The 27,670-nt window shown below is 39.2% G+C and overlaps 1 protein-coding gene across 1 annotated transcript; it reads left to right on the top strand.

Annotated features, from left to right (window-relative positions):
- LOC110949247 (uncharacterized) lies at positions 1-27,614 on the top strand. Its single transcript, XM_051953587.1, has 24 exons — positions 1-569; positions 5,290-5,451; positions 5,556-5,693; positions 6,460-6,608; positions 8,757-8,860; positions 8,980-9,169; positions 10,179-10,307; positions 11,147-11,287; positions 11,433-11,568; positions 11,650-11,800; positions 12,148-12,284; positions 12,841-12,952; positions 13,389-13,452; positions 13,551-13,754; positions 16,050-16,195; positions 16,525-16,643; positions 17,186-17,307; positions 17,432-17,529; positions 18,280-18,416; positions 18,650-18,774; positions 22,877-23,022; positions 23,476-23,578; positions 25,294-25,430; positions 25,605-27,614. Exons 2-24 carry the CDS (start codon positions 5,325-5,327, stop codon positions 25,717-25,719), a joined length of 3,030 nt encoding a protein of 1,009 aa, XP_051809547.1. The 5' UTR covers positions 1-569; positions 5,290-5,324; the 3' UTR covers positions 25,720-27,614.
- Positions 27,615-27,670: the final 56 nt, after the last annotated feature.

Raw genomic sequence — 27,670 nt, 5'->3', positions numbered from 1 at the left:
ATTGAGAGGAATACAGAGAAACAGCAGGTGGAGCCCGGAGCTCACGAATGAAATATCATATAAACCCGCTGGCAGAGGCGGGATTTCTAGTCAAGCCATTCAGCAAGCTCATTGGCTACCAGGCCTGTCAATCTAACGTTTCCTCCGACGTGATTTGCTGAGAAATAAGTCAATCAAGTGATGTAATCCATATCTGTCAGACTCGGCCACGGTTGGCTGTTTTGCCGTGGTAGGCGGAAACGAGTCACTTGATTGGTTGAAGTTCGGTTTGAAGCGGAAAAGAAGCCTCCAGTATCCATTTTGAATCGCGAACAAAGAAAATACGAGCGTGTTTGATAAAGTTATAATAGAAAGATGCAGTGAATATGAAACGCACAGCGCCACCACGCGCCGCGTGCACGCGCACGGAGCCGATCGTTTTCTGGATTTTTTTACTTATTTCGAGACATGTTTTGGCCAAAGTATTATACTGGATTGTTTCCTCTGGATGGCTAAGCTTGGGTTCTGGCCGGTTTTTGTGGATTATCTTCTTTTATGACCAGAAACGAGCGTCCAAACTGCGTCGACAGGTGAGCTGTGCACGTTTACGTGACTTGTTGTTTGTTGGACAAATCTGTTTATATTACCCGCTGTGGTAATCACATCTGAAAGTGGTTTATACCGGCGGATTCATGAGAATCTCAGCTTTCTATGTGTGTATAGTGTTTGTATAATCGTGTTTGCAGTGTCCTTCTATTTAAAAAAAAGCGTATACCAATATCAAAACGGCCCGCCCGCGGGCCGGTGTTCAAGATTAACTGGTGATCCGATCAACTGGTGATTTTCAGTTAGCGAGACAGACGTTACACCGGCAATACATAGAATGATGTCTCTATGTAAAACTTTGCGTGGAATGATTATTTTTTTTTTGGAATGCATACATCCATTTAGCTACATGTTTGCAGTTGGCTTGAATGTTTAAGGGAAAGATAATTTTTAAGCTTCGATTTCTATTTTCTTCACCTATGGGTGACTGTGTTGATGCCTGTTCAAAACACACAGATGTCAATAAACTGTTCCGAAATGCTCTTGTTGTCAGCTTTAACATTGGCTCCAAAAATCGTTATTGTTCTTTTTTGACTCACGGCTGTTCAGTCTACCAATAAAATACGCGGTTTTATGAGGACTTCCACCTAACGGAGTGGAAATATCGCTTCGCTGCGGCAGAGTGCGACGATCTACACCAGATTAACTGGTGACAGTCTGAGGCTTCAGTCCGACGGTCAGACAGAAACAACACGAGAAATACTGTTACTGTTTTCAAAGATTACTGCAATTAAGCTGGTGGATCTGCGTTGTTTTACTTTTATACACCTTTTAAGTAAAACAACGAAATTATATAAACCATCTGACCCACATTTTAACCAACAATTTCTCATTCCTGCCTTCAGAAGCTGCTGTTTCAAACAAGCCACACAATCTCAAAATTCAACACATGCAAACAATAAAATGAGAAATAGTAAAAACAGACCAAATAAGATTATCTCACTGCATTGTTTGACAGTAAGTTTCATCTGCAGAATCTCTCTCAGTCCAAAAAAAAAGACTAAAAACCACTTCTTCACCGAATACCTTTGTACTTCACTTGCTGAAAAAAAAAGAAGTAACAATCCTATTACCTTCTGCACTGCCTGCAGACACCAAGGTCCTATTTAAACATTTTAACTTTTTTAATGGCATTTATCCAGGCTGTTCTCTCCTGAATAGATCCTTGCTTGTGTTGTATGTATTCTCAGATGTCACTTTGGATAAAAGCATCTGCTAAATGAAACTGTACAACTGTAGAAATATACAAAGCAGAAGTCCAGACATTAAAAAAATACAAACAAAATTAACAATTGTATCCCACATAAAAGCAAAACGTATCTCTCACTGGTACATATTCTTATGTAGCTACATGTATGGAACCCTACAGAGGTAAATACTGATCACAACAAAATTTGACACTATCAAAAAAATTCAAATGATTTCATTAGACAGGTGCTCAAGTAGCACTTGCACACAGTTAATCAATTTGCTCAAACTGGGCACACCTCAAACTGGGCACAGGCACACCTGTGTGGCCAAATTTGGCTACACAGGTGGGCACACAGGTGGAGAGATTTGGGGAGTACATCTCTCTCTCTGTATAAGGTTGGTTAACCCATTACAACCTTGTGGGTTTAGTGAGGAGAAAGTTTAGACAAGGCAGGCATTTCATCAAGCGAGTTATAGTAGTTGTAGAGTGGCTGATAGTGTGATTGCAGTTTGATTGTGACAGAGTGAGTGGCTGTTTGAAAGTGAGAGTGTCTGAGGTAAGGTGTGTTGAGAGTCTGGTGTTATTGTCTTTTTGTGATTGTAACTGTATTGTATGTCTGTTCTGTAATTTGTCTGTCTGTGTATCTGTTAAGCGTTTGTGGCATCTATAGTTAAGTGTGAAGGTAGTTTTATAGTTAAGTCTGAAGGTAGATAAGTTAGTAGATAGGTAAGCGTAGGATTTAGTTTAGTTTACGTTAGTTAGGTGTTAGTGTAGCCAGTGGTAAGAAAGGGCAACGCAGGAAAATCTCTCTTAAAAAAATGGACCCCAAAATGGCACAAGAGGTCCTTGACCTGAAAATTAACAACCGTTACCCTGAAGTCATCACTGCAAAACAAATACGTGATCAGAAGAAGAGCTGAAACCTTCACGGTAAAGGGTAAGGTGTATAATAGGGATTTGTAGTTTGTCAACACACTTTCTAAACTCTGTAATTTCATGTTAAATGTGCTTCACATTCACACACTAGATGGTGAACTGTACTACATACGTAGGCGGAAAAAAACTCAGCCTGATCACCTGGCAAAAGTTGTTTGCTCTGCCAAAGAGGCAGATGACATCGTTTATGAATTTCATGAAAGCCATTTTGGGGGTCACTGTGGCTGGGAGAAAACACACAGTGCTATAATCAGCGGCTGTTACTGGCCTGGCATGGAGAGTGACATTAAGAAGTGGGTACATTGATATCTTCATAATGACTCTTAAAATGCACATGTAAGTTCATTGTTAGTGTATATTTGTATCTAGATAGAATGCCAATCTAAGGTTTAAATACTAACTAATGCTCTGCAGGTGTAAGCACTTATTTTACTTCTCTGTCTTGGTGATTCTCAAAATTGTACTTTTAATTTTCAACATTTCTCATAATTTTGTGTTCTTTGTGTGACATTTTGGTCGTTATACATCATTTGTGTAATACTTTGGCCATTTTATGTCTTTATGAGTTAATTTTTTTTATCTTATTTTGCTTATTTTATGTCCTTTAGTGGTAGTTTAGCGTCTCATTTTGGCTAAACTACCACTAAAGAATATAAAACAACCAGAGTGAGACGCTAAACTACCACTAAAGGATATAAAACAGCCAACATGTGATGCTGAACTACCACTAAAGGATATTTTACCACACGGTTTGAACTTATTAAAAGACGTGCGCACCGTGTCCTGGTCTCCTGTCAGCTGCTTTAACGGGTTTTGACAGTAAACAGTGATCACAGCTGCACTAGTTTCATCCGCGGTTACGTAGTTTTCTTTCTTGTTGCCTGACAGCGCATGACTCCTACGATGAGAACGCGACTTATTTCCAGATATTTTGTCAGGACCAAAATGAATAAAACAGCAGAAATCTCATTTTAGAAGCGAAGTTGTTCCATTGTTTATTTCCTGGTTAGTCGGTAAGGGGTCCTGAAAAGCCACGCCTACGAAACATCTGTCTCAGAAACGCCAGAATCACCAGTTGATCGGATCACCAGTTAATCTTGAACACTTTAACAGTTAATAGAATATCTACATAGGGGTACAGAGGAACATTTCCAGCAACCATCACTCCTGTGTTCTAATGTTACATTGTGTTAGCTAATGGTGTTGAAAGGCTCTTTGATGTTTAGAAAACCCTTGTGCAATCATAGTAGCACATGAATAAAAATGTGAGTTTTCATGGAAAACATTAAATTGTCTGGGTGACCTCACACCCAGACAATTTGAACAGTAGTGTAATTGCAATGCATTATAATTATATTATGAAAAATTTCTAATATTTTTGATATATGTTTTGTTGTATTATCATACATGACCTGTGTTGAAGGGATTCCAATAATGCTGCCCAACACAACATCATCAATTAAATTCAACCTCATAGTATTATAGATACAACTAATTAAAGAAATCTTTTTGGCAAAACTTTCAGCATCGTTACTGTAGTGTATTAAAGATAATACATTCTTTTCATCAGAAAAATACTTTGATGTCAACAAAACATCACCAAAAGTAAGTATAATAAAAAACATTTACCAGAAGATTTTCAAAGAATCAGAAGTATTTAGATCTAATACTTACAGCTTAGATGCTGTGTTGTTGTTGTATTATATAGTTACCTCCGCCAAGGAGGTTATGTGACACCCGGCGTTTGTGTGTCCGTCTGTCTGTTAGCAAGATAACTCAAAAACGCCAGGGCAGATTCAGATGAAACTTTGAGGGGATGTAGACTATGGTAAGAGGAAGAGTTAATTTAATTTTGGTGGCAATCTGGAAAGGATCCTGGATTCTGGATCACTTTCAATTTTTTAGTATGTTTTAGTATGTGGGCCAAAATGACAAAAACATCATAGGTTAGTATGTCGTCCAACAAATTGGAACAAGGTGTCCAGATAGCTCAACTTGAAATGGCTGTGAGGTGGTGGGGTCACTTTCAGCTGAAAGTTGTTGGGGGGGGGGGGGGGAAGGAATTATATATACCAACGGGGCGGCTCCGCCGCAGCCGCGCATCCCCCCACGGACGGTCTAGTCGGTCCGGCAGGTTTTGCGCTGCACTTTTTTTTTTTTTTTTTTTTTTGCCGCGGACCAGTAAGGTGGCAATTTCGGCAGTATTTTAATGGGGCGGTTGCCTATACCGATGAGGCGGGCCGCCTCGCTGGTTATATGGGAGGGGAAACACTTTCAACTGGTTAAGGTGATTCGTAAACAGAACTGTGTCAGTTTTGATTCCAGCTCATGATCCTTTACTGCATGGGTTTCCTGTTTTCCTCTCTATCCTTGGCGGAGGTCTGCACTCTGAGTGCTTTTCTAGTTGAAATAATAGAATCCCAGAGATCTTGAAAACTTCATTTCTACTTTTAGTATGAGAACAGTAATGTTGCAGTTTTCATACAGATAAACAGATTAAATCATTTAATTTAGCGATGAGTTGAAGACATTTTGGAATGCTCTCATGTTGTTTTGTGTCTCAAATTTTTTTACAGGTTTCAGTCATGTAGAAAAGAATCGGTTTTCTGCCATGAAAAGCTTCATTGAAAGACTCGGAGCTCCAATAGGTCAAACTGTGACGCCCCTGCAAAAATTATTGAAGTCGTTCAGTCTGCAGTACACATACCCCAAATGCCCTGAACTGAAGCATATTAACGGTTAGAAATATTTTAGACTGTTTCTAAAACATGTCATGGACTTTACTGCCCTTTGGTTATAGTGACATAAAGGAAGTGAGATGTTTGGAATTTTGATTTTACAGATGTGGATCCAGCACAAAACACAGTTGAAGATCTGATGTTAAGGATCTGCCATTTAGAAAAGGCTGGCAACACCAAAGGAGTCTGTCTCTACACTGTTGATGGGATGCCGTTGACGGATGATCCCTTCTTCAACACATGTGAGCGACATGAACACTGTTTAGAGAGACACTAGAGAGATGCAGGAACATTATAGCTTTTCTACAAAAATGTAAAAATGGTATTTTAACTGTATAGTACTTGTATACATTCTGTATTTAGGCTCAGTCAAGCTGCTTTATGGACTTCCAGAACTACTTTATAAGATCTAATGCATGATCACAGTGGACATCATTTGTTTAAATTGTTGATTCAAACAGGTACACATCTGAAGACAGAATGAAAAACTGAACATCACTGGAATGGAGAGGAACAGGGAACATGTGATACTGCGTACAAATTATGCACAATATGAGAAAGTCTCTCCAGAGAGACATTTGTAGTAATATGTTTCATGGTCCACTTGAAAAGTGCCCTAAATAGTTCTGTAAAAGAAAAACCCACAACACTGCTTCTGCCTTTAAATATGTTAGTTTAAAATCAGCCTTCACAGTGTTGTTCACTGATGTGGCCACACGCTGAATGTCAGTGTCACTAGTTCAACATTAAAAAGTCAGATGAAGAATTATAGTTAAGAGCCCCTTGACGCAAGTGGAACAAGAGACAGTTTCCATATATTTCATCTATTGTGGTGCTGACAGTCAAATCTACAACACCAACTATGAACTGTTATCATGACTTTCAGCTCCATTCATGTAATTTCTAAATAGTCTTTTCTGTTTTTGCTTGAAATAAAATCGACTAATGCTCCTTGTAGTAGGCCAAAAATGTCGTACTATTTTTCATTTTAACTGACTTGATTTTCAGGGTCTTTGAGAGAGCGACACATTGAAAATGGTGCTGTGATGTATGCTATATTTACACCAAAGGAAAACCTGATGGAGGCGGCACAAATTCCAGAGCGAGAATGTGAAACCTTTGGACCAGATGTCATTCGGTGCCACATCATGCTGAAGGTGCCTGTAAACTATGTTGCTCATGGTCCAACTAGTGATGTTAGAAACTGATTAATGTGCAATGTAAAAGATAAGACTAATTGCATTTCAACAGCGACGAAAAGGAAAGCTGCCACCCCGCCCGGATCTGGGAAACCTGGGCCTTTTCCTGGAACTAGGTCGATGATAGCCTTGATAGTCATGTCGTCAGAACTGCGGCTGTATGTCTCGGACACTTTGGTAAACAAAAGAGCAGAGCTGTCAACTTATCACCACCTGGTGGTGAGGTGGATCCGATGAGGGGAAGGCTGCCGTACAGACCTGGTAAACCCAAACATGTAGTGAAGCTGAACTGGGAATGTCTGGCGGAGGCCCCTGTCAGTGGGGTTTTCAACCCCCACCTCCGGAGGAGTTATTCCTGCATCCCAAGGGAGGTTGGGGACATGTAATCTGAGTGGGCCATATTCAAAGCCTCCATTGCAGAGGTGGCCATTAGGAGCTGTGACCTGAAGGTCGCTGGTGCCTGTTGTGGTGGTAACCTAACAACCCGCTGGTGCACACCAAAAGTGAGGGACGCCGTCAGGCTGAAGAAGAGGGACTTTCGGGCTTGGCTTGCTCGGGGGTCTCCTGGAGCAGCTGACAGGTACCGGTCAGCCAAAAGTGCTGAAGCCTCTGGGCATTGTTGGACTGTCTTGACTGCCACGTCTCTATAATGTCACGGGGGTATCGGGTACGGTGCCTCTTTACTCTTGCGGAGCTGCCAGTCCACAAGTGTTTTGTGGATCTGGAGAAGGCCTACTACCAGGTCCCCCGAGGGGCTCTGTGAGGGGTACTGCAGGAGTATGGGGCAACAGGCTCACTGATACGAGCCATTCAGTCCCTGTTCAACTAAAGTGAGAGCTGTGTCCACATACTCGGTACAAAGTCAGACACATTTCCAGTGGGTATTGAACTCTGCCAGGGCTGCTCCTTATCTCCGATCCTGTTTGTGGTGTTCATGGACAGGATCTCAAGGTGCAGCTGGGGTGAGGAGGGTGTCCGGCTTGATGACCTCAGGATCACATCTCTGCTTTTTGCAGATGATGTGATTCTATTGACATCCTCAGACTGTGACCTTCACCATGCAATGGAGCGGTTTGCAGCCAAGTGTGAAGTGGCAGGTATGCAGATCAGCACCTCCAAGTCCGAGGCCATGGTTCTCTGCCTGAAAGCAGAGGATTTTTCCCTCCAGGTTGAGGATGGAATTGCTTCCCCAAGTGAAGGCGTTCAGGTATCTTGGAATCTTGTTCACGAGTGATGGGAAAATGGAGCGTGACATGGACAGGTGGATTGGTGCGGCAGCAACCGTAATGCGGGCATTGTGTCAAGCCATTGTGGTGAAGAGGGAGCTAAGCTGTAAGGCGAAGCCAGTTGAGTTGAGGCTTCCTTTGGAGGTTTTTCTGAACTTGTCCACCTAGGAGTAGACACCGGGGCAGACCCAGAACTTGCTGGAGGGATTATATATCTCATCTAGCCTGGGTATGCCTCGGGATCCCACCTGAAAAGCTGAAAAGCATTGCTGGGGGTAGGGACGTCTGAAATGGCCTGCTTCATCTGCTGCCTCCACAACCTGGCCCTGGATAAGTGGAAGGAAATGGATGGATGGATGGATGGCTACATTTCATATTGGGGTTTTTGGGAGAACACTAACCAGCATAATGAGTCATGAGATCCATCAAGATGAGTGACTGATTTTCTGAACCCAGCACAAGCAAAACAAAACTTTTACCTACGAGCAAACCTTTGATTAAATGAAAAAAGTCACTGCTGGGGAAAAAGTAATTGAAGGAATGCATTTGAACTCTGTATTTCACCCAATTAGATAGAATTCAATGCCATATTATTATTTTCATTATTATTGTTAATCAGTTTATTTAAAAAGGGACCATGTACAATATTAAACAGAAATGTGGCCATTTGATGTATTGCACCAGAGTAAGCTAATTTCGATCTGCAGTCCCTTGGCAGGTCACAATGAAAACATGTAAATGGCTGCTCTGCAATTTTGCCAACATGCAATCAAATATGTTATATATATATATATATATATATATATATAAAACCATTTATAATATATAATGTGGTTGAAATTTATTCTGTACTTTAAACATTTTCTGTTTACATGATTAGGGAGACTTTGAGGTGATGGTCGACTTGGAAAGTGACACAATGGCAAGTCTAAGACTGAAACTGTCAAATGCCAGTGGAATCTCAGCACATGTCCTTCATCACATGTAATTCAGAACTTCAACACCAAGCTTTCAGTTTGTGCCTGTAATTCTGAGTCATGTTTCTTTTGTCATGTCGTACTCTGACACAGTACTTTTGCTCTGTGATGTGCTTGTATTTTCAGAGGCGAACATTCGGGTGGTGACACACTGCACAAGTGTGGAATTTCTGAAGGGTCAACAGTTGAATTTGCTTTGTCTTCCTTTCCTGAAGAGACTCCGCATGGTGAGACTTTCTACATTGATGATGTCATGCCTTCAGTGCAGCAAACCAAGAAAGGAATGAGTGTGTTCTTCTCTTCACTTTATGCTATTGTAAGTAGTGTTTCTAACATATTGTTCTCAATATGACCCTCTTTATATTGCTGACTGTATTATACCACAAAAAATTGCTTCTTTTATTCATTCCGTTTTTTTTTTTAGCTCTTGTCGAGCATTTGTCTTTTTCAGGATGTCTGGTGATATTCAGTATTTCTGGTACTCTTAAAAAAAAAACTGCATGGCATCTCCATAACCAACAATATACTTATGTACATATGGCCAAATCTTCAAACTTTGCCAGTGCCTGTCATGTTTGTAATTGTGCAGATATATGATTATTGGAAATTGTGAGGTGAGGCCTCCATGGATCAGACTAGTTTTTCCAGCACATCCCAGAGATGTTCAATCAAATTGAGTTTTCAGGAACTGGGAGGAATGATCCACACCTTGCCATGTTCCTGAAACCATTCCTGAACAATGTTTGCATTGTAGCAGGGATCATTTTCCTGCAGAAAGAGACCACTGCCATTATGCAGTACTGTTGCCATTTTCTTCCTTCGACCACTTTCTCTAGATAGGTAGCACTGTATACCAGTAACACCCACAAGCTGTTTTAAAGGTGGTCTGACCCAGATGTCTATCACAATTTGACCCTTCCAACACATGAACTTCAAGAACTGGCTGTTCGTTTGCTGTCTAATATATCCAACTCTTCACAGGTTCTATTGTAATGAGATAAATAATGTTAATCACTTTACTTTTGACGTTATGGCTGATCGGTGTATATTTTAGTGACAGTTAGGAGTAAACAGACCTTATGGGGTTAAATGTATTCTGTCAAAATTATGAGTTTTCTCCCATCACAAAGACTCTGCCTTTTCTTTGTTTTTCACTACAAGTTCTTCAGTCTTTAATGAAGGCAGCTAAAATTAACTCAGAAAATCAGTGAAATCTGTCACTATGCCTTTTACTGACATTTATTCATCAGTCTGATCGCAAAAGGTGGTACTATACTGACTGTCCATAATTGTGTTTCTAAATGCATCTATTTCTTTACTTCTAGCATCAGTATCCAGGATCAATCAAGGATAAACTAATAGCCTACATACGAAAACTGACTGGATGCAACCCTCTCGCCCAAAGTTTGCATCAGTTATTCTGCAGAAATGAAAAGATGACCAGGAACCAGAAGGTAAAAAATATGGGTGGATTAAAGGAGATTGCCTTATTATTTAGGAAGATTTCCTTGTAGTCAAAAAGCTGCCGACTCTGAAACATGTGTGGCACTGTACAAAACTTTTAGGCAAGAATGAAACAGCAACAGTTGTCCGAGGCACACCAGTGCACACTGTTTTTTAAGGTATTTCCAAGTGGGTTGTTCAGCATCTTGGAGAACCGGCCACAGTTCTTCTGTGGATTCAGATTGTCAAAGTATCTCCTGTCTCTTCATATAATCCCAGATTGACTGCATTATGGTTAGATCAGGGCTCTGGGGAAGTTGTACCATCTGTTACAGAAACCCCTTTGTTCGTCTTGTCAGCATTATAAGGAACTATCTTCAGTGGAAGATAGTTCCTTATAATGCTGCCTGTAATTTTGGGGTCTTCCTGAAAAATGCATTGGTGACCAACCAAGTGTCTTCCTGATGGGACTGTGGATGACAAGAACATCTAAAGGGCCTAAAATGGTTGCACACTTCTGTATATTAGATCACTGGTTGATGTTGATATACCTCTTTAACCTGAATTTTATTGGCATCATGTTAGTGGCAGAAAGTGTTAAAAGGTTATTTGTAATTTGGTTGAACTTGAAGGTAGGCTTGTTCTAGCAAAGATCAACAACATTAATAGCTTGAAGCGCTGTACGGGAAGATGTACTTTGCAATGGTTTGCCTCGCTAACTCAGTAACTGTTTACATTGACTGCATTCAGACTTAATATGATCAGTATTTTCAGTGGAATCATGACTTATTTAGTCAGTATTTTGTTCACCCAATATCAGTTGTTCATATGCTTTCATTGATTTCTCTAGATTGCAGTTGTTGAGGGCTTGTATGTGCTCTTCAGAGAGCTTTTGCCCCAACAAGGATCCCGTCGAGGGGGAAAAGTCAAGAACCAGGATGTCTTTGCGAATTCATTGTTCTGTTGGGCACATCTCATGCACAAAATCAAGGTACTGAGATTTTAATAATTTGGACTTTATTAGTAGATTGAAGTTGTTCATGTCCAGTATTTGTATGGATGTTTTTACTGCTGATATCTTTTTTAGAAGTTGAGATTAACTTACACTATGTATTATTCTTGACATTATTGAAAAGGAATGGACAACAGAACCTGAAGTCTACGCTCCGATCACTCTTCTGTCTGGAGATGGTAACCACTTTTGTGAACCGGTGCGAGTACCTGGAGTACCAGGGGTGTTTGAACGAGCACATGTTCTCCAGAAAATCAAAGGTAAAATTAGAACACTATTGTCTTTCGCCTCGCAGTACTGGTCTGTAGAGAAAACACTTGCATTATTCTTCTTTTGTTTAGATGGAGAGAAAATTCCAAATTGCACTGTGCAGTCATTGCAAGGAAACTCATTACAAAAAGCCACTGACATAGAGAAAATCATGCTCAGCTTACCTCGATTCGTCAGCACATATCCTCTCTGGATTCATCATGACAAGACATCTGGTCAGAAGTACGTATCACCAAGTTTTTCTTTAAGCAAAAGTGCTCCACATAGAGAGTGAGACTAACCAGCCTTGACGTCATTGCCCACAATTTAATACTAATACTTTTTGCAAATTGTCCTTACTAGCTATACTGTTGTATGTTGATGTATAGTAAGAAGATATTAATATTTATAGAATATATAAAATTACTGTGTTAATGAACAATGTTAATATGTTGTGTACGGTATTCAACAAGCATTCTACTAAAGTGTTGTTTTATAAAATCCTGCCCACTTTAATGGCCACTATGAACAAGAAGAAAGATCACAGGATGCACAATCTGACTGTTTGTTTCTGCACATTTAAATTATAGTTTTCAGATCAATGTTCAGAGTACTTTTGGAAGTATGATGGAAATTTTGAAATCTTTCCCTCGACTCAATGTTGCCCGACCTCTACATCTGAAGAAGCTGGGATATGATGAGAGTTGCCTTGTTTTCCTCAGTGAAGGTACTTCTCAGATCATAATCTGAATATTCACCTTTCTCATTGCACACGTTATGTTTAAAAATGCATTCTCTCTTTGAAAGAGTTCTGCTCCTAATGGCTGCAGTACATGACATTTTATTGAAGTAGTTTATAAGTACTTCTTAAGCTACTGCAGTGTTGAACTGTGGCAATATCCAGAAGCTGCTGTAGAAAACACACACTTACATCATACAGCCAGCATTTTCCCTACAACTGTTTTGGGATTAACAATAGGATTGCTTCCCCATTGGTGTAAAAACAACAAAAAGATGTACACTTAATTTAACCTCATACTATCGTGTAAAACTCAGTCTGCAATCAAACATACTTCAAAAGTTACAGAGAACTGATCAAACTGAATAAAAACAACCTGATGCCTCTTGTCAGTATACTAGCTGGTGCTACTGTGCTCCTAATTCTAAACCAGTGCAAAAGCAACTCTTGCTGAAATGTGTATTTTCACCTTCACTTAGTGTCATTTATCATGCCTGTAAGGAACCGTCTAATATACAGAGTTTTCGTTTGTCTTTTTTGTCAGACAACCTTGGCATTTATCTGGGTAGAGACAAAGGCGCTGCTGACATAATCACAGTGCGTGACTGTCTGGATGGAAAAATAAAAAAAGTGGATCTGAATTTGCTGGCAGCCAAGTAAGTATCTGAACCAAAACTATGTGAAGTCAGCAAAAGAGTGAGAACGTGGAGACTAATTTTTGCTAATTGATGGAGTGATGGCTATAACTGTGATCAGAAAACATCTTTTTTTTTTTTGCCACAGTCAGTGTCAAGCAAAAGGGTGTCAGTATAACACTTTGCCCTTCTTTGTCCAAATTTCACCACTAAGATGAATTAAATAAAAAATGGATTTGAAACTTTTGTTATCCATGTCATTGGATTGCTCTACACTTGGGTTGTGTTGTTTGGACTGTACCATGTGTTCGCCTTTACAGTTAAAGTGGCTAGTAAAGCACTGTTCATTATTAACTGTTAAGCTTTAAACAGCTAAAGAATAAGTGAAACGGTGTCCAGCTGATCTTTTTTTCTGTATGTGTACCAATGTAAAACTTGGATTTTGCTTCTGATGCAGGACTGAAGATCTTACAGATGACCAATCTTTTGTCACAACCAGGACTCCAAAGGAAGCAATAATGGTAATAATCTGGAGAATATGGCCATACTGAAAAAATGTTTTTCTTAATAAACAACAGTTGTCCAAATGATATAATTATTCTTGGCTTTGTTTCATTAGGTGCTGATCGATACCAGCTCCTCCATGGAAGAAGAGTGCTACGAAAATGCAGCAATAAAGAAAATAAACACCGTGAAAGAGCTGTTTGACAACTTTGCCACCAGGAGCATGGCTTATGATTTCCATCATGTCATTGGTCTTGTGAAGTTTGACTCTATGGTGAAGACTCTCCACACATTTACTGAAAATCTGGAAAATTTCAAGGTAAATATACTGTATGACATGAAGGTTTTGTGCATTTGACTTGTTTTAGTTTGCATGAGCATCCTGAGCATTGAAAGTTCTCCACAGTGCATTTGATGTTTGTTAAGCATTTTCATGTTAAAGAGTTTTGGTCAACTATTAACAAATTAAATACAGTATTCATATATAAATTTCCATTTTGTATAATCACTTGTACCTGCAAATCATGATTGGCTTAGTTTGGTTTTGGCAAATTCTAGAAAGTCATAAGATTCAAGAATGTTTTCCTAGACCAAAGATGTATAATTTTTGTTGGATTCTAGAATGCCGTCATTCAACAACATTCTAGAATGTTGTAAGATTCAAGAATGTTGTTCTTGCTGAAGATTCTAGAATGCTGTCAAGTCCTAGAATGTATTTATACACTGAGAATCTAGAATGTTGTTGGATTCTGTTTTTTGTCCCAGGATTGTAAAATGTTGTAAGATTCTTCAGTGTTGTCTTAGGCCAGTGCTTCTCAAACAAAAAACTTCCAAAGTTTATCTGTCTGTCTGTCTATCTATCTCAGAAATCAAATACATTATTCATATATTTGTTTCCATTCTTGTATAATCATCTGTATCTACATGTCATGATTGGCTTCGTTTACTTTTGGCAAATTCTAGAAAGTTGTCCTTTGTCTAGATTCTAGAATGTTGTTGAATTCTAGAATGTCATCATGCAGCAAGAATCTAGAATATTGTCGTAGGCCAGTATTATGGAATGTTGTAAGATTTTAGGGTGTTGTCCTAGCATTGAGATTCTGGAATGACACTACATTTCCAACACGGTCTCACGGGGATTCGTGAAACTGTTACGTAAATTTTTTGTTTCTTTTTCGTGCGCACCAACACGATTTCGTCATGTTTTTCGTGCCGCTCACCACGAAATGTTTTTCGTGTTGCTCACAACGAAACCCGCTGTGGTAATCACAGCTGAAAGTGGTTTATACCAGCGGATTCATGACGATCTAAGCTGTCCATCGGCGTATACTGCTTGTGTGATCGCGTTTGCGGCCGCCGGCCGCCGGACATTCTTGAAATTCCTATGCAAATTGGGGAAAAAAAAAAAAAAAAAAAAAAAAAAAAAAAAAAGGTAAGTGTACCACCGGGTTATGGTTATGGTTAGGGTTATGGTTAGGGACGATGTCATGCAAAATATAGCGTTGGATTCGCCATGGTTTTACATTAAAAATATAATACACACATTCGTTTGAAATACGTTCTGGGTGGCACGAAAAGTCCGCCGTTTAAAATACATTGGTGCGCATTTCGTGGTGAGCGGCACGAAAAACATGACGAAATCGTGTTGGTGCGCACGAAACCGAAACTAAAACTTACGTGACAGTTTCACGAATCCTCGTGAGATCGGGCTGACATTTCAGAATGTAGGGAAAATCTAGTATGTCATCATATACCAACATTCTTGAATTCCAGAACATTGTCCCAGGCCAAGATTGTTTTTGGATTCTAGAATGTTTGCCTAGGACAATATTCTAGAAAGCTGTTGGACTGTCGTTTTGTCCTAGGATTTTAAAATGTTCTAAAATTCTACAATGTTGTCTTAGGCCAAGATTCCACAGTGTTGTACGACTGTAGAATGTTGTCCTACGATTCTAAAATGCAAGATTCTAAAGTGTTGACCCAGGCCAAGATTCCAGAATGTTGTAAGATTGTAGAAAGTTGTCCTAGGCTAAGATTCTAGAATGATGTTGGATTCTAGAATGTCATCATCCACCAACATTCTGGTATGTTGTAATTGTCATAGATCACACATGTTTGTTCAGAACTTTCAGAAAGATGGAAGTCAGGTGATCCTTTCTGCTTATACAGTTTCTGTCTCTGATAAATAGCATTGTCTTGGCATTTTTTTGAAAGTAAACATCCCTTTTAAATCCCATAGCTGGAATTTACCATTCAAAGGGTTGTGATTGAGTTTTATTCATAATAATAATTCTTTTTAATTTCATTGAATTTCCCTTTGGGGATAGATAAAGTTATTGTATTGTATTGACTGTAGCGCACTATAATGTCATGTGTAAGTGTTCAGTATTAATGCACAGTTTTATCGACTATGTTATTTAATTACAACTTTGTTTTACTGTCAAGGATGAATTGTAGTTGTTGACAAATATTGTACTTGTATCTCAGAAATGCAATTTCATGTGATAGACATTTATTACCAACAATTGTTTTCTTTTATGCCTATCCAAGCTAAAAAGGTGGATATTAAGTGTTGTGTTTTGCTTGTAAAAAAGTTAATTGTTTACATTTTAAGGTGCACATGCGTAACCTTGAGCCGAGTGGTTGTACTCTGCTGTACGACGCACTAAGACGTGGGGCGTCTGAACTGGAAAAGGTCAAAACAAGGTTCCCAAATTGTCGACTCCGCATCATATGTCTGACTGATGGAAATGACTCTGGGTAAATTTCCTTCTCCATGCTGATTTTGTCATTGAGTTGAAAAGCTTGAACTGCATATTTGGAGCCATCAGAGGCAAATCAGCAAGCATGAACTAATGATGTACTATTTATCTATAATCTGTCACTGCCTAGTCAGTAATCCTAAAGTTCAAACTTTAACTGCTATCCCTGATTCTTTAATATTTAAAGATTCATACTGACCAAGTCTTGACTAGCCAGCTTGTCCTTCTTTTATTTATGTCTGTTTTACCTACTTAGCCTGTCAACTACAGATTGTAATGTTTTTTGGGGAGAAGGTGACACCAAAATCTATTTTTATCTTTCTGAAGATCTTCAATAGAGCCAGTTGCTGTTACAGGAAAACTGCTAAGATTAGACATCATTGTGGATTCAATCCTTTTTGGAAAAGTGGAGAACAACATGCTGCATGGAATCAGCAATGCAACAGGTAAAACTTTATTCTTAGTGGAGTAAAATGAAATAATTTAATATGAAGCTATGTTTACATTATCCTGGGAATTATGTGCTAAACTGCAGTTAAACACTATCTAATGTATTAAACATTAAAAGTAATCATAAATTCCACATCCACTTAATTTCCAATATAATTTTTCTGCATTTTTTTCAGAAAGTAAGATGCTGGCTGGTGCCATGTTAGACAGTAGCTGAATCTTCATTTTAAATCCACACAACCAATTAAGTGCTTTACTCAACAACCTTTATACAACAGTTGTGAATGTATCCACATCAATTTCTGGAGCGTTACTAGTAGAGAATCCTGGTTTTGATAAAGATCAAAAAGTGGCAAGTGAAACTAGACAAGATGCAGCAGTTTCAGGAGGAGTCAGAAGAAATTCACGGATCACAATTTTAATACAAATGCTTGGTGGCAAAAAGCCTTGTGTAAACTAACAACTTCTTGTCTGTTGATATTTATTATAATTGGCAAACATGGTTTTACTCAGTTTTGATATCGTCATTTTCTTGCAGGTGGCTGTTGTTTCAAACCACAGACAACCAAAGACGGTCTGAAGCTCTTTGAGATCGAGACAGTTCTGTCCTTGGAGCAGAGAAAACCCAAGAACAAACTTGATCCATCTTCCATCTCTGAGGTCAATTACAGCATCCCCTGCACCAGTTCATTTAAAACTGATGACTGGTCAACTTTACGCAATAACGTTGTTGTTTGTGTTCATTCTATTTTTCATCATATTTTTAATTTTTGTCATTTTATAGTCCACATTAACAGAAATTTTTGCTACTCATGGGTATGATGAATATCCAGAAACATCTTTGCCCAGCCAGATAAACAGCGAAGTGACCATGACAGAAAGGTAAGCAACTCATAATAAAGCTGGTAAAGCAAAGAATGTGATGACATTCCTCCATCTGCTAATGACCACTTTTAAAATCTGCTTTCATTCTTATCTGATAATATACAGTATATTGTAATACTGTGTGTATATCGAGGCAAATACTACATTAAAGGAATGTTTGTTTAAAATAACTTAACAGATTTCCCTCAATCCATTACAATTATTTGGCAATAATTTAATGTTTAATAAGCTCTTTGAGAAAATGCCAACAGTGTGCAAAGCAGTAATCAAAGCAAAGGGTGGCTATATTGAAGAATCTAAAATATAAAACGTGTTTTGACTTATTTCACAGTTTTTGTTTACTACATAATTCCATATGTGTTTATTCACGGTTTTGATGCCTTTAGTGAGACTCTACAATGTAAATAGTCATGAAAACAAAGGGTGGCTATTTTGAAGAATCGAAAATATAAAATATGTTTTTAACTTACTTCAGTTTTTTGTTTACTGCCTAATTCCATATGTGTTCCTTCACAGTTTTGATGCTTTTATTGAGAATCTACAATGTAAATAGTCATGAAAATGAAGAAAAAAGAAAAGAGAAAGTGTGTTCAAACTTTTGACTGGTAGTGTAGTTGCAGTTTAATTTTTTGTCAGCTAAATGTTGCCAGAGTGTACAGTTTTTCATAGATGACAACATATGAATGTTGTGTTAACAATAATAATTTATGTTTGCATTAAATTTGAAGCACTAATCTCTTTAAACAGTGCTCTGAAAAAGAAGATTCGGGAGTCAAAGGATGGGCACTTCATGGAGAAGGATAAACGTATCCTTGAGGAGCTCAAGAGTCTGCATTGTGACCCACATCCGTTCTGCAGAGTCTTTCCAGCAGAGTCAGACTTCAGTAAGTGCCATGGCATCTTGGCCTCTGCTGACCTGTGTATGTAATGTGTTTGTGGATGTATTTTTTCTGACGTCATGTCTGCCATAGTCCCATAAAGTGCATCAGCTGCTGTAAGACACTAGAGACTGTGATCCTAATACGTACACATTCTGTTGCTATTACAAAATGTCCATACGCTTTTAATCATAATCACTTCAAAGCAGCAATATTCAGTTCTTTGCTTATCTTTCCAGCGTTCTGGAAGATTCTCATGCAAGGTCCTCCTGAAACCCCATATGAGACAGGAGTGTTTGAGCTGTACTGTCAGTTTGGTCATGACTACCCAGTGAGCCCTCCAGTCGTTCGCTTTGTCACACCTGTATCCTGCTAACTTACAAAGAAAAGAAAATTTTATGCATTGCACTGTACAGTGGTGGAAAAAAGTTTTCCATGCATTTGTGAAATATTGCATTAAGAATCACTCTTAGGTCTTCAAGTGAAATTTCTTTTAGCACTGTCACAGCCAAAATACTAAAAAAAAAAATCCTAAAAAACATTTTTAAGAAAAACTTTAGTGATTGGTTCCATAAAAATACAAAGGAAATTTTGCATATTGGGTCATTTTAGTAGCGGCGATCCACTAATTAAGGTTGTGCTTTTTATTAAAAGGCACAATTTTTGTTGCCATGCTTTGTGTCTATATAAAGAAGCACATCTGAAAGTTCTTCAGAGACAAAAATGGAAAAACAAAGAATCTAACGCAGGAAAAAATGCCTGATACAGATTCTCAGTCAGAAAGGTACAGCTGCCGCCATACAGCCAGGAAGTGCAGATGCAACCCTTCAACAACTAGATACACTCTGCAGAGATACAAATGAACCAACAGCTTGGAAGACAAAGACAGATCTGGGTGTCCAAGGGTTTCTTCAGCATGAAATGACCGCATCCTGATCCGCATGTGCAGGAAAAAACACTGAATGACATCACAGGAGCTTCAGCAGCAGCGGTCAAACCAAACTGGTGTCCAGTGTTCCACCTGCACTGTACATGATCAACTTCCACATCATGACTTATGGTCCTACAAGGCTGTCAAGAAGCCCTTGATCAATGAGAAACAGAAGTTAGCCTGATGTTGCCAGGCCCAAGCACCCAAGAACTGGACAGGCAGAAACTGGAAGAACATTCTGTGGTCAGATGAGTCCAGCTTCCAGCTTTATCTTCCTCCTGCTAATGTGAGGGTATGCAGAAGGCCAGGTGAGGCATTATCTCCAGCATGTACAGTATCTACTGTCAAACATGTTGGAGGCAGTATCATGGTTTGGGGATGCATGAATGCTGCTAGTGTTTGTCATCTGTCTGTTGTTACGATCCAACCTCTAGGGGTTGGCTGGATACAACAAAATAACCAGATGGTATTGGTTTAGGTTAAGGGATTTATTGCTTAGTAGTAAAAGGAACAAAAAAAAGTGACAATAAAACACAAGACTGGTGAGTGTTGCCAAAACAAAGAATGGACTAAAACATAACGAAGGCTAACAGAGTTTGTAACTAAGCTAAGCACAAAGAAAACAACTAAACTCCCTAGCCAAACCGAACTACAGAAGCAACACCCACCACCAGGAACAAAAACTAATACAAAATGGTGTACAAAACGAACTAAACAAAACTGGTGCCTCTACATAAGTATACATACTGAGCACAGTTCACAAAAGCTCAAAATACGAAGTGGCTTCTACACGAGTGATGTTACGCTCGAGCTAGTTTGCTCGACACAGTGCCGAGCTTTTGAAGCGAAAGTGTTCCAAGACGGTGTTTCGATCCCTGCTTCAGCACGCCCACAATCACGTGACTATCGAGAACGAGGCCTCGTTACGTCACATCGTGTGTTGCGGTGCTTCGTGCGAACTTGGAAGGGGTCGGACATTTCAATCTGTCCAGGTCTTAAAAGGCAAAGAGGTCTGATTCACTCCTCAAATTGTGGGTTTTTGAGAGGAGGAGATCACGCTAGTGCATTTGCCATTTGTCATTTTGAGAGAAGTTAGGGAGAGTATACATTTAGTTAGAATTTAGTTTAGATATATCTAGTTGCATTAAATACATTAAATAACACACAGATACATACGCATAGATTCACTCATACACAACACACATTCATTCATAGAAACACACTACACATATATGCACACAAACATACATATATAACATTTTAAAACATTTATTGCAAGTACAAAGCAGTGTGAGACAAGCAGTCCTGAGGCTTTTTCAGTTTTTTTCCACTTAGATGCAGTTCTGACACATGACCAGCAGATGTCACTCTTCTGGTTGTGTCAAATGCTTCAAAGCAATGTGTCATTTTTGAAGCAGATGTGTCAAAGTGGTTCATTGCTTCATGAAGCTTCCATTTCACCATCACTATTCTACACACAGTTGGCAAACTATGAATTGGAACCTCAGTCTCCACTGAGATGTAGGGCTCCACACTAAACTAAAGCCAACAGAAGGTCGAAGTTGTCTGTAGCACCCACCACAAGTGCTTCCAGACCGAAAGACTACACAGAACAACAATACAGAGCCACAATACGAAAAGGCACCAGGGTGGACTGGTCAAAGTACCAGCCACAAAGACTAATGGCATGGTGGCACTTTATAGGTAACAGGTGTGGTGCCTGGCTGCCTCTGATTGGTCCGGGGAGGAGGAGCTGGAGGGTGGCCCAATCCGGATGGTCGAAGGGCGGGGAGAACCAGACTGGAGTGCAGGTCAGCTGAATCCCAAACCGCCCCCTACACACTCCCCCTCCACTACTGAGTGTCACTCCAAAAGAAGTCACACTCGCAGCTATGGAGGGCACCTATTATTGAAGGGGGAGGGTATAAATACGATCATCAGGAATGGGATGCCCTGTCGCCTCACCGGAAAACGGAAGACGTCATTGCCATGGTAACACAAAGACACCGACTGTGCATGGCTGTCGCACTGTGGCACAGGTTGCAACTAACAAGGATCGCTGCTGCTTCCAGAAGACAAAAGCATCCCACTTTTTTTTTCACTCACATGTTTTCCAATCCTATTATCTGGCATTTCAAATCCAACAAATGAATGAATGAATAAATTAATTCTGTCAGTTGTGTTCAAATTTTAAGGTGTCAGGGGGTGCACAATTAAATCAAACGTCAGCAGAGAAGGAGATTTGTTTCTTTTGTTTTATCTTTGTGCCAGCTTATCTGTGAACATCGATGCACACTCGCTATTTAAGGGCTGAACAGTCCACTCTCCCTCCGCACTACGCGGTTTGGGACGGCCCTTAATATGGAGGACCCTCCGCGGGAACGCGCAAACGGAGGGGTAGTGTGTAGGGATAGTGTGTAGGGGGCGGTTTGGGATTCAGCCTTCGTCATCAGCTCTGTGTCATCAGCTGAAACGGTCGGCAGCTGGGGTTCCAAAGACTCTGCAAAAGCCACAGCTGAACCCACACACAAATTTCTCCCACACAAAGGCCCCAATAAAACACCACCTCAAAACGAACGGCACACCAATACTGGTGGCCGTAACACTGTGATGGCACATTGAACTCTGCCAAGTATTGTGCCATTCTCCAAACCCACATGCTCCCTTCTGCACGTGCACTGTTGAGGTCAAAACTGGATGTTTCAACAAGATAATGCTCCTTGTCACACATCCAGAACCAGTAGAACTTGACTGCATGAGCACAGTATCCAAGTCTTAGAGTGGCCAGCTCAATCCTGTGCATGAACCCCATTGAAAATCTGTGGTGGATTATCAAAAGGTCTGTTTCAAAGCGTAAACCAAAGAATTTAGAAGAATTCAAAGCAGTAATTCAAGAAGAATGGGACAAGAGTTTCCCTCAACAGTGTGAAAGGCTCATAGGGAACATGCCAGCCAGGATTAGAGCTCTTCTGCTTGCTAATGGCAGGACTACTGAATATTCATTTGATGATGAGATGGTTTAATTTTTTGCTTAGTTTTGACCACATTCTCTGTTATTTGTTGACTTTGATACTGACTAATTGATTGATTGATTGATCATTTATTTCAAACCAGCTTCTGACACCACCAAAATCAGACAATTTACATAAGTGATTTGAAAAGGGGATGGATGAAGCAACGCTTATAAATTCCAACCCCTTATGACAATGTTGAGAACTAACATATTGAAACTGTTGAGATTTAGTTTTGTTAGTTTTTCTTGTAAACAATAAACAAAAAACTATCATTTCTATTTGTTTGGGTCTGTCTAATACAGCCACACCTTTTGTAACACTAAAAATATTTTCCCACAAATATTTCATGATAATATTTGGGATTGTGTGAAATTTTAAGGGTGTCCGAAAACTTTTTCCACCACTGTATTTAGTTATTTTTGCACAGTGTTTGTATTGCAGTAATTGTCTTAAATATGGCTTCTATAATCTCAGTGTGACGACACAATACTTGTAGTGAGTATTCCTTAACAGGTCGACAGGTTTATCACTGCAATATCAACAGCGTGGGCCGCATCTGCCACAACATATTCGACCGCAACTACAATGCCCACATCACCATGAGACAGGTCTTGGATGCTGTGTTCGGACTGCTCATCATCCCTGAGCCAGAAGATCCACTGGACAGGTGACACGTAAATGCTGATCTTCATATTCATGTTCTCTTGTGCAATGTGTAGTTTTTCTTTTTGCTTTTCTTTTGATGGAAATTGATAGTAATGTTTGGATTATGATGTCCTAAAGGGAAAGTTAGCAATTCTAATCAAATATAGTTTTTGTCAAAATCAGCAAATATGTCAGCAATAGCATGATGAAACCTGTACAGTCATACATTCTGTTTAGATATTGTTGTTTTCGACTATTGTCTCAGTTTCGTTCGTGTACTTGTAATAGTCAGACATTACTACAGCCAGCCATCTAAAGAGACAATATCCTTAGTTCAATAACTTTCAACAAAAATTAGCTTTGTGAAGCCTATAAAGTAATTTTTCAGATGGTGTAGCAGAGGCCAAACTTATTTCCTGATAGTGCAATGAAATGTTTGGAGTATCTGATTTGCATCTTGAATTTCTTTTGGAAGCATTTTGGCTGAGGAATTTCTGACGAATTGTAAAACATACGAACAAGAAGCCAGGAAACACACAGAGGAAAATGCTGGGAAGTATCTGGATGACATGGAGAAGGTGAATAAGATTTACAAAGGTTACACCTTTTACAGTTAGGTCCATAAATATTTTGACAGAGATAAAGTTTTTCTAGTTTTGGTTCTGTATAGTACCACAATGAATTTTAAATGAGACAATTCAAATGTGGCTGAAGTGCAAACTTTCAGTTTTAGTTCAATGGGTTGAACAAAAAGATTGCATAAAAATTTGAGGAACTACAGCATTTTTAAACACAATCCCTTAATTTCAGGGGCTCAAAGTAATTGGACAAATTAAATAATTGAAAGTAAAATGTTTGTTTCTAATACTTGATTGAAAACCCTTTGCTGACAATGACTGCCTGAAGTCTTGAACTCATGGACATCACCAGACGCTGGGTTTCCTTTTATATGCTCTGCCAGGCCTTCACTGCAGCGGTTTTCAGTTGGTATTTGTCTGTGGGCCTTTCTTTAAAAGTTTAGTCTTTAACAGGTGAAATGCATGCTCAATTGGGTTTAGATCAGGTGACTGACTTGGCCATTCAAGAATATTCCTCTTCCTTGCTTTAATAAAGTCCTGGGTTGTTTTAGCTGTATATTTTGGGTCATTGTCCATCTGTATTATGAAACTGTGCCCAATCGGTTTGGATGGATTTGAGCCAACAGTGTGTTTCTGAACACCTCAGAATTCATCCGGCTGGTTCTGTCCTGTGTCACATCATCAATAAACACCAGTGACCCAGTGCCACTGGCAGCCATGCATGCCCAAGCCATCACACTGCCTTCACCATGTTTTACAGATGATGTGGGTTGCTTTGGCTCATGAGCTGTATCACACCAGGTCTATACTTTTTCATGCAATCATTCTGGCAGAAGTTGATCTTAGTTTCATCTGTCCAAGGAATGATCTTCCAGAACTGTGCTGGCTTTTTTTTTTTTTTTGAAGCAAAGTCCAATCTGGCCTTTCTTCTTTTTTTTCAGGCTTGTGAGTGGCTTGCACTATGCAGTGAACCCTCTGTATTTACTCTCGTGCAGTCTTCTCTTTATGGTCGACTTGGACAATGACACGCCTGCTTCCTGGAGAGTGTTTTTTACTTGGCTGGCTGTTGTGAAGGGGTTTCTCTTCATCATGGAAATAATTCTGCGATCTTCCACCACTGTTGTCTTCTGTGGATGTCCAGGTCTTTCTGCATTCACCAGTGCTTTCTTTCTTTCTTTCTCAGGACGTACAAAACTGTAGATTTTGCCATGCCTAATATTGTAGCAATTTTGTGGATAGGTTTTTTTTTCTGTTTTCGCAGCTTAAGAATGGCTTGCTTCTCCTGCATGGAGAGCTCCTTTGACCGCATGTTGTCTTCAAAGCAAACTCTTCCAAATTCAAGCATCACACCTCAAATCAACTTCAGGCCTTTTATATGTTTAATTGGTAATGACATAACGAAAGAATTGCCCACACTTGCCCATGAAATGGCCTTTGAGTCAATTGTCCAATTACTTTTGGTCCCTTTGAAAATAGGGTGGCACATGTTGAGCTGAAACTTCTAAACCCTTCGTCCAATTTGAATGTGGATACCCTCAAATGAAGGCTGAGAGTCTGCACTTTAGGCCCATGTCCATTATATAACTGTAACTGGAATATGTTTCATTAAACAGGTACTAAAAAAACAAACGTGTCAGTTTCCAAATATATTTGGACCTAACAGTACATAGCTTTCTTCTTAAACATGTCCATTACATTTCTTTTTTGTTCTAAAGACACTGGTGGAACCACTGCCACAGTTTATACCACAACATCTCCTCTGTCCTCTCACCAAGAAGATATTTGTTGATCCTGTGAAAACTCTGTATGGCACCGTGTATGAACGTAAATCCATTGAGGAATATCTCAAAAAGTGAGCTCATTTACTTCTGCTGAAACTAATTAAAAGTAACTTGTGACTTATAACCAGTTTATCACCTACCTGCTTTTTAATGCTTTTAGGCCTTTTCTTACCTAAAAACGCCAGCAGGGTGGGCTCTAGTTTCAAATGGAAACAAGGATTCTGAAACCAGTCTGTCTCTTCCAGACACCAGTATGATCCGATGGCAGGTCCAGGACATGAGCTTCAAATGAGTGACCTAACAGCAGATCAGGACATGAAGAAAATGGTGATGGATTATCGATCTCGCCAAATTCAGTGAAGCTGTGGGAAAACAACTTGGAACTTGAGGAATCGCTAAGACACAAGGAAGTCTGATTAAACTGAATTTGCACTCAGTGTGCTAGTGGTGTATTGTTCTCACACAAACACTGAAACAGTTAACAATTTAGAAAATCCATAGTGTATTTGTACTAATTAATCTCTGAAAATCTCATTAATCATTGTTTCACAAGTCTGTTTGCTTATCTGTCACACCAAAACATTTTCATAGTTAATCATTATTCTTTAGGACTGCAACTATCAGTTATTTTAGTAATTAGTGTTCTGTCAGTTATTCTGGCGATTAATCAGGTAATCAGATTCCACATTTCACACAATAATCATCCTGGCGAAACACCGGCGGACATCTTCAGTGTTTTGTACATATATATATGTCAGGATAGAGATTGTGATTCGGTAGAATTGGAGTTTCTACCAGTAGAGTTTGCGATTGTAATCTCTACCAGTAGAGATGGAACTTTAAATCTGACCCCTGCCCTGACCCCTGACCCTAACCTTAAAAGTCTAACCTTAGCCCTGACAAATCTGTACTGGTAGGATTGGAGTTTCTACTGGTAGAGATTGCGATCGCAATCTCTACTGGTAGAGACTCCAATCGCAGTCTCTACTGGTAGAAACTCCAATTCTACCAAATCGCAGTCTCTACCATGATATCTATATAGTAAACTAAAGCGATGGGAACCCAACATGTAGAAATCACATAAATATATTATTATGTTTGGTCCATTTAAACTGCTGGTAAAGCAGCTGATAGAACACAAATAAGAAAACTGATTAGTCTATTAGTATTGATTACAGAGAATATTTAATCAGTAACATTAGTTTCACTTTGATTTGGACACAAGTTAAAGTGATTTCCTTCATTGTGAGAGAGTGTCAGACCTACGTGCACTTAAATATAATAGGATGATTGAATATATGAAATTCAAAAGTTTTATTGTGCAGCTGTCTGTTAGAAATAATTAGCTGCATTGATGGGTAAAATGAAGAAATAAAAGTTTGAAACAGAAAATCTGACTTAACAAAGAAAGTTGATAACAACTTTCATACCTGTTAACTCTGACTGAGGTTTTAGTTTTTGCCAAAGTGATTTACTCAAAGAAAGCCTGACTATGTCAATCAGCCTTCGTAGTTCAGGTTCTGATCTGCTAAATGTCATAAACACCAAAAAAGCTGCGCTGGTTAAAATAGAAGCTTCCCCTCAGATTTAAAATTCCCGTAGAATTTATTGGTTAAAGGTCTGGGTCCAAATCCGGACTGCAGTCTGCCAGTTAGTGACCTGGAGTCTATGTGATGGGATTTAATGAAGCCTTGATTCAGAGAATTTTGCCTCAAGGAATTTTAGTGATCAAATTACTCAGATAACTCGAGGAATGAGTTATAGACTTAATATTTTAATAATCTCATCAACCATATCATTTTCTTTTTTTTTAGAGTAATTAAAACGGGTTTACTGTATTTGTCTCGGTTGTGATTGTATATTATACATGTAAATCAGAATCAGAATCAGAATCACTTTATTCATCCCCGAAGGGAAATTCAGTTGTCAGGGTTCTTATCTGTTTAATTTTGAATTGAATAGCCTGACTGCTGATGGCAAGAAAGATTTCCTAAATCTTTCAGTCTTGCAGCGCAGGGATAGGAGCCGTCCATTGAATGGGAGTATGAAAGTTTTTATGAAGATTTCAAGTGATGTGACGTTAATAAAACGTAGTGATCTCCTGAATTCCTTGTCTGTAGGAATCATAGATATATACAAACATATATCTATGGTAGGAACAACCAATCAGCGCCGCATTTCCTTCAACGTCACGTACAGCGGACAGGATATAATTCACTATTAGTGTCAAATTAAAGGTCCTTTCTTTTTGAAAATCATGTGAAGTGTATTTATTTACGATCTGGGTGTCATTTTATAAGATTAATAATTG

Source organism: Acanthochromis polyacanthus, chromosome 9, assembly GCF_021347895.1.
Source record: "Acanthochromis polyacanthus isolate Apoly-LR-REF ecotype Palm Island chromosome 9, KAUST_Apoly_ChrSc, whole genome shotgun sequence".
Classification (NCBI taxonomy): Eukaryota; Metazoa; Chordata; class Actinopteri; family Pomacentridae; genus Acanthochromis; species Acanthochromis polyacanthus.
The sequence above is the reverse complement of the archived record's forward strand: the minus strand, read 5'-3'. Positions and strand labels throughout refer to the sequence as shown.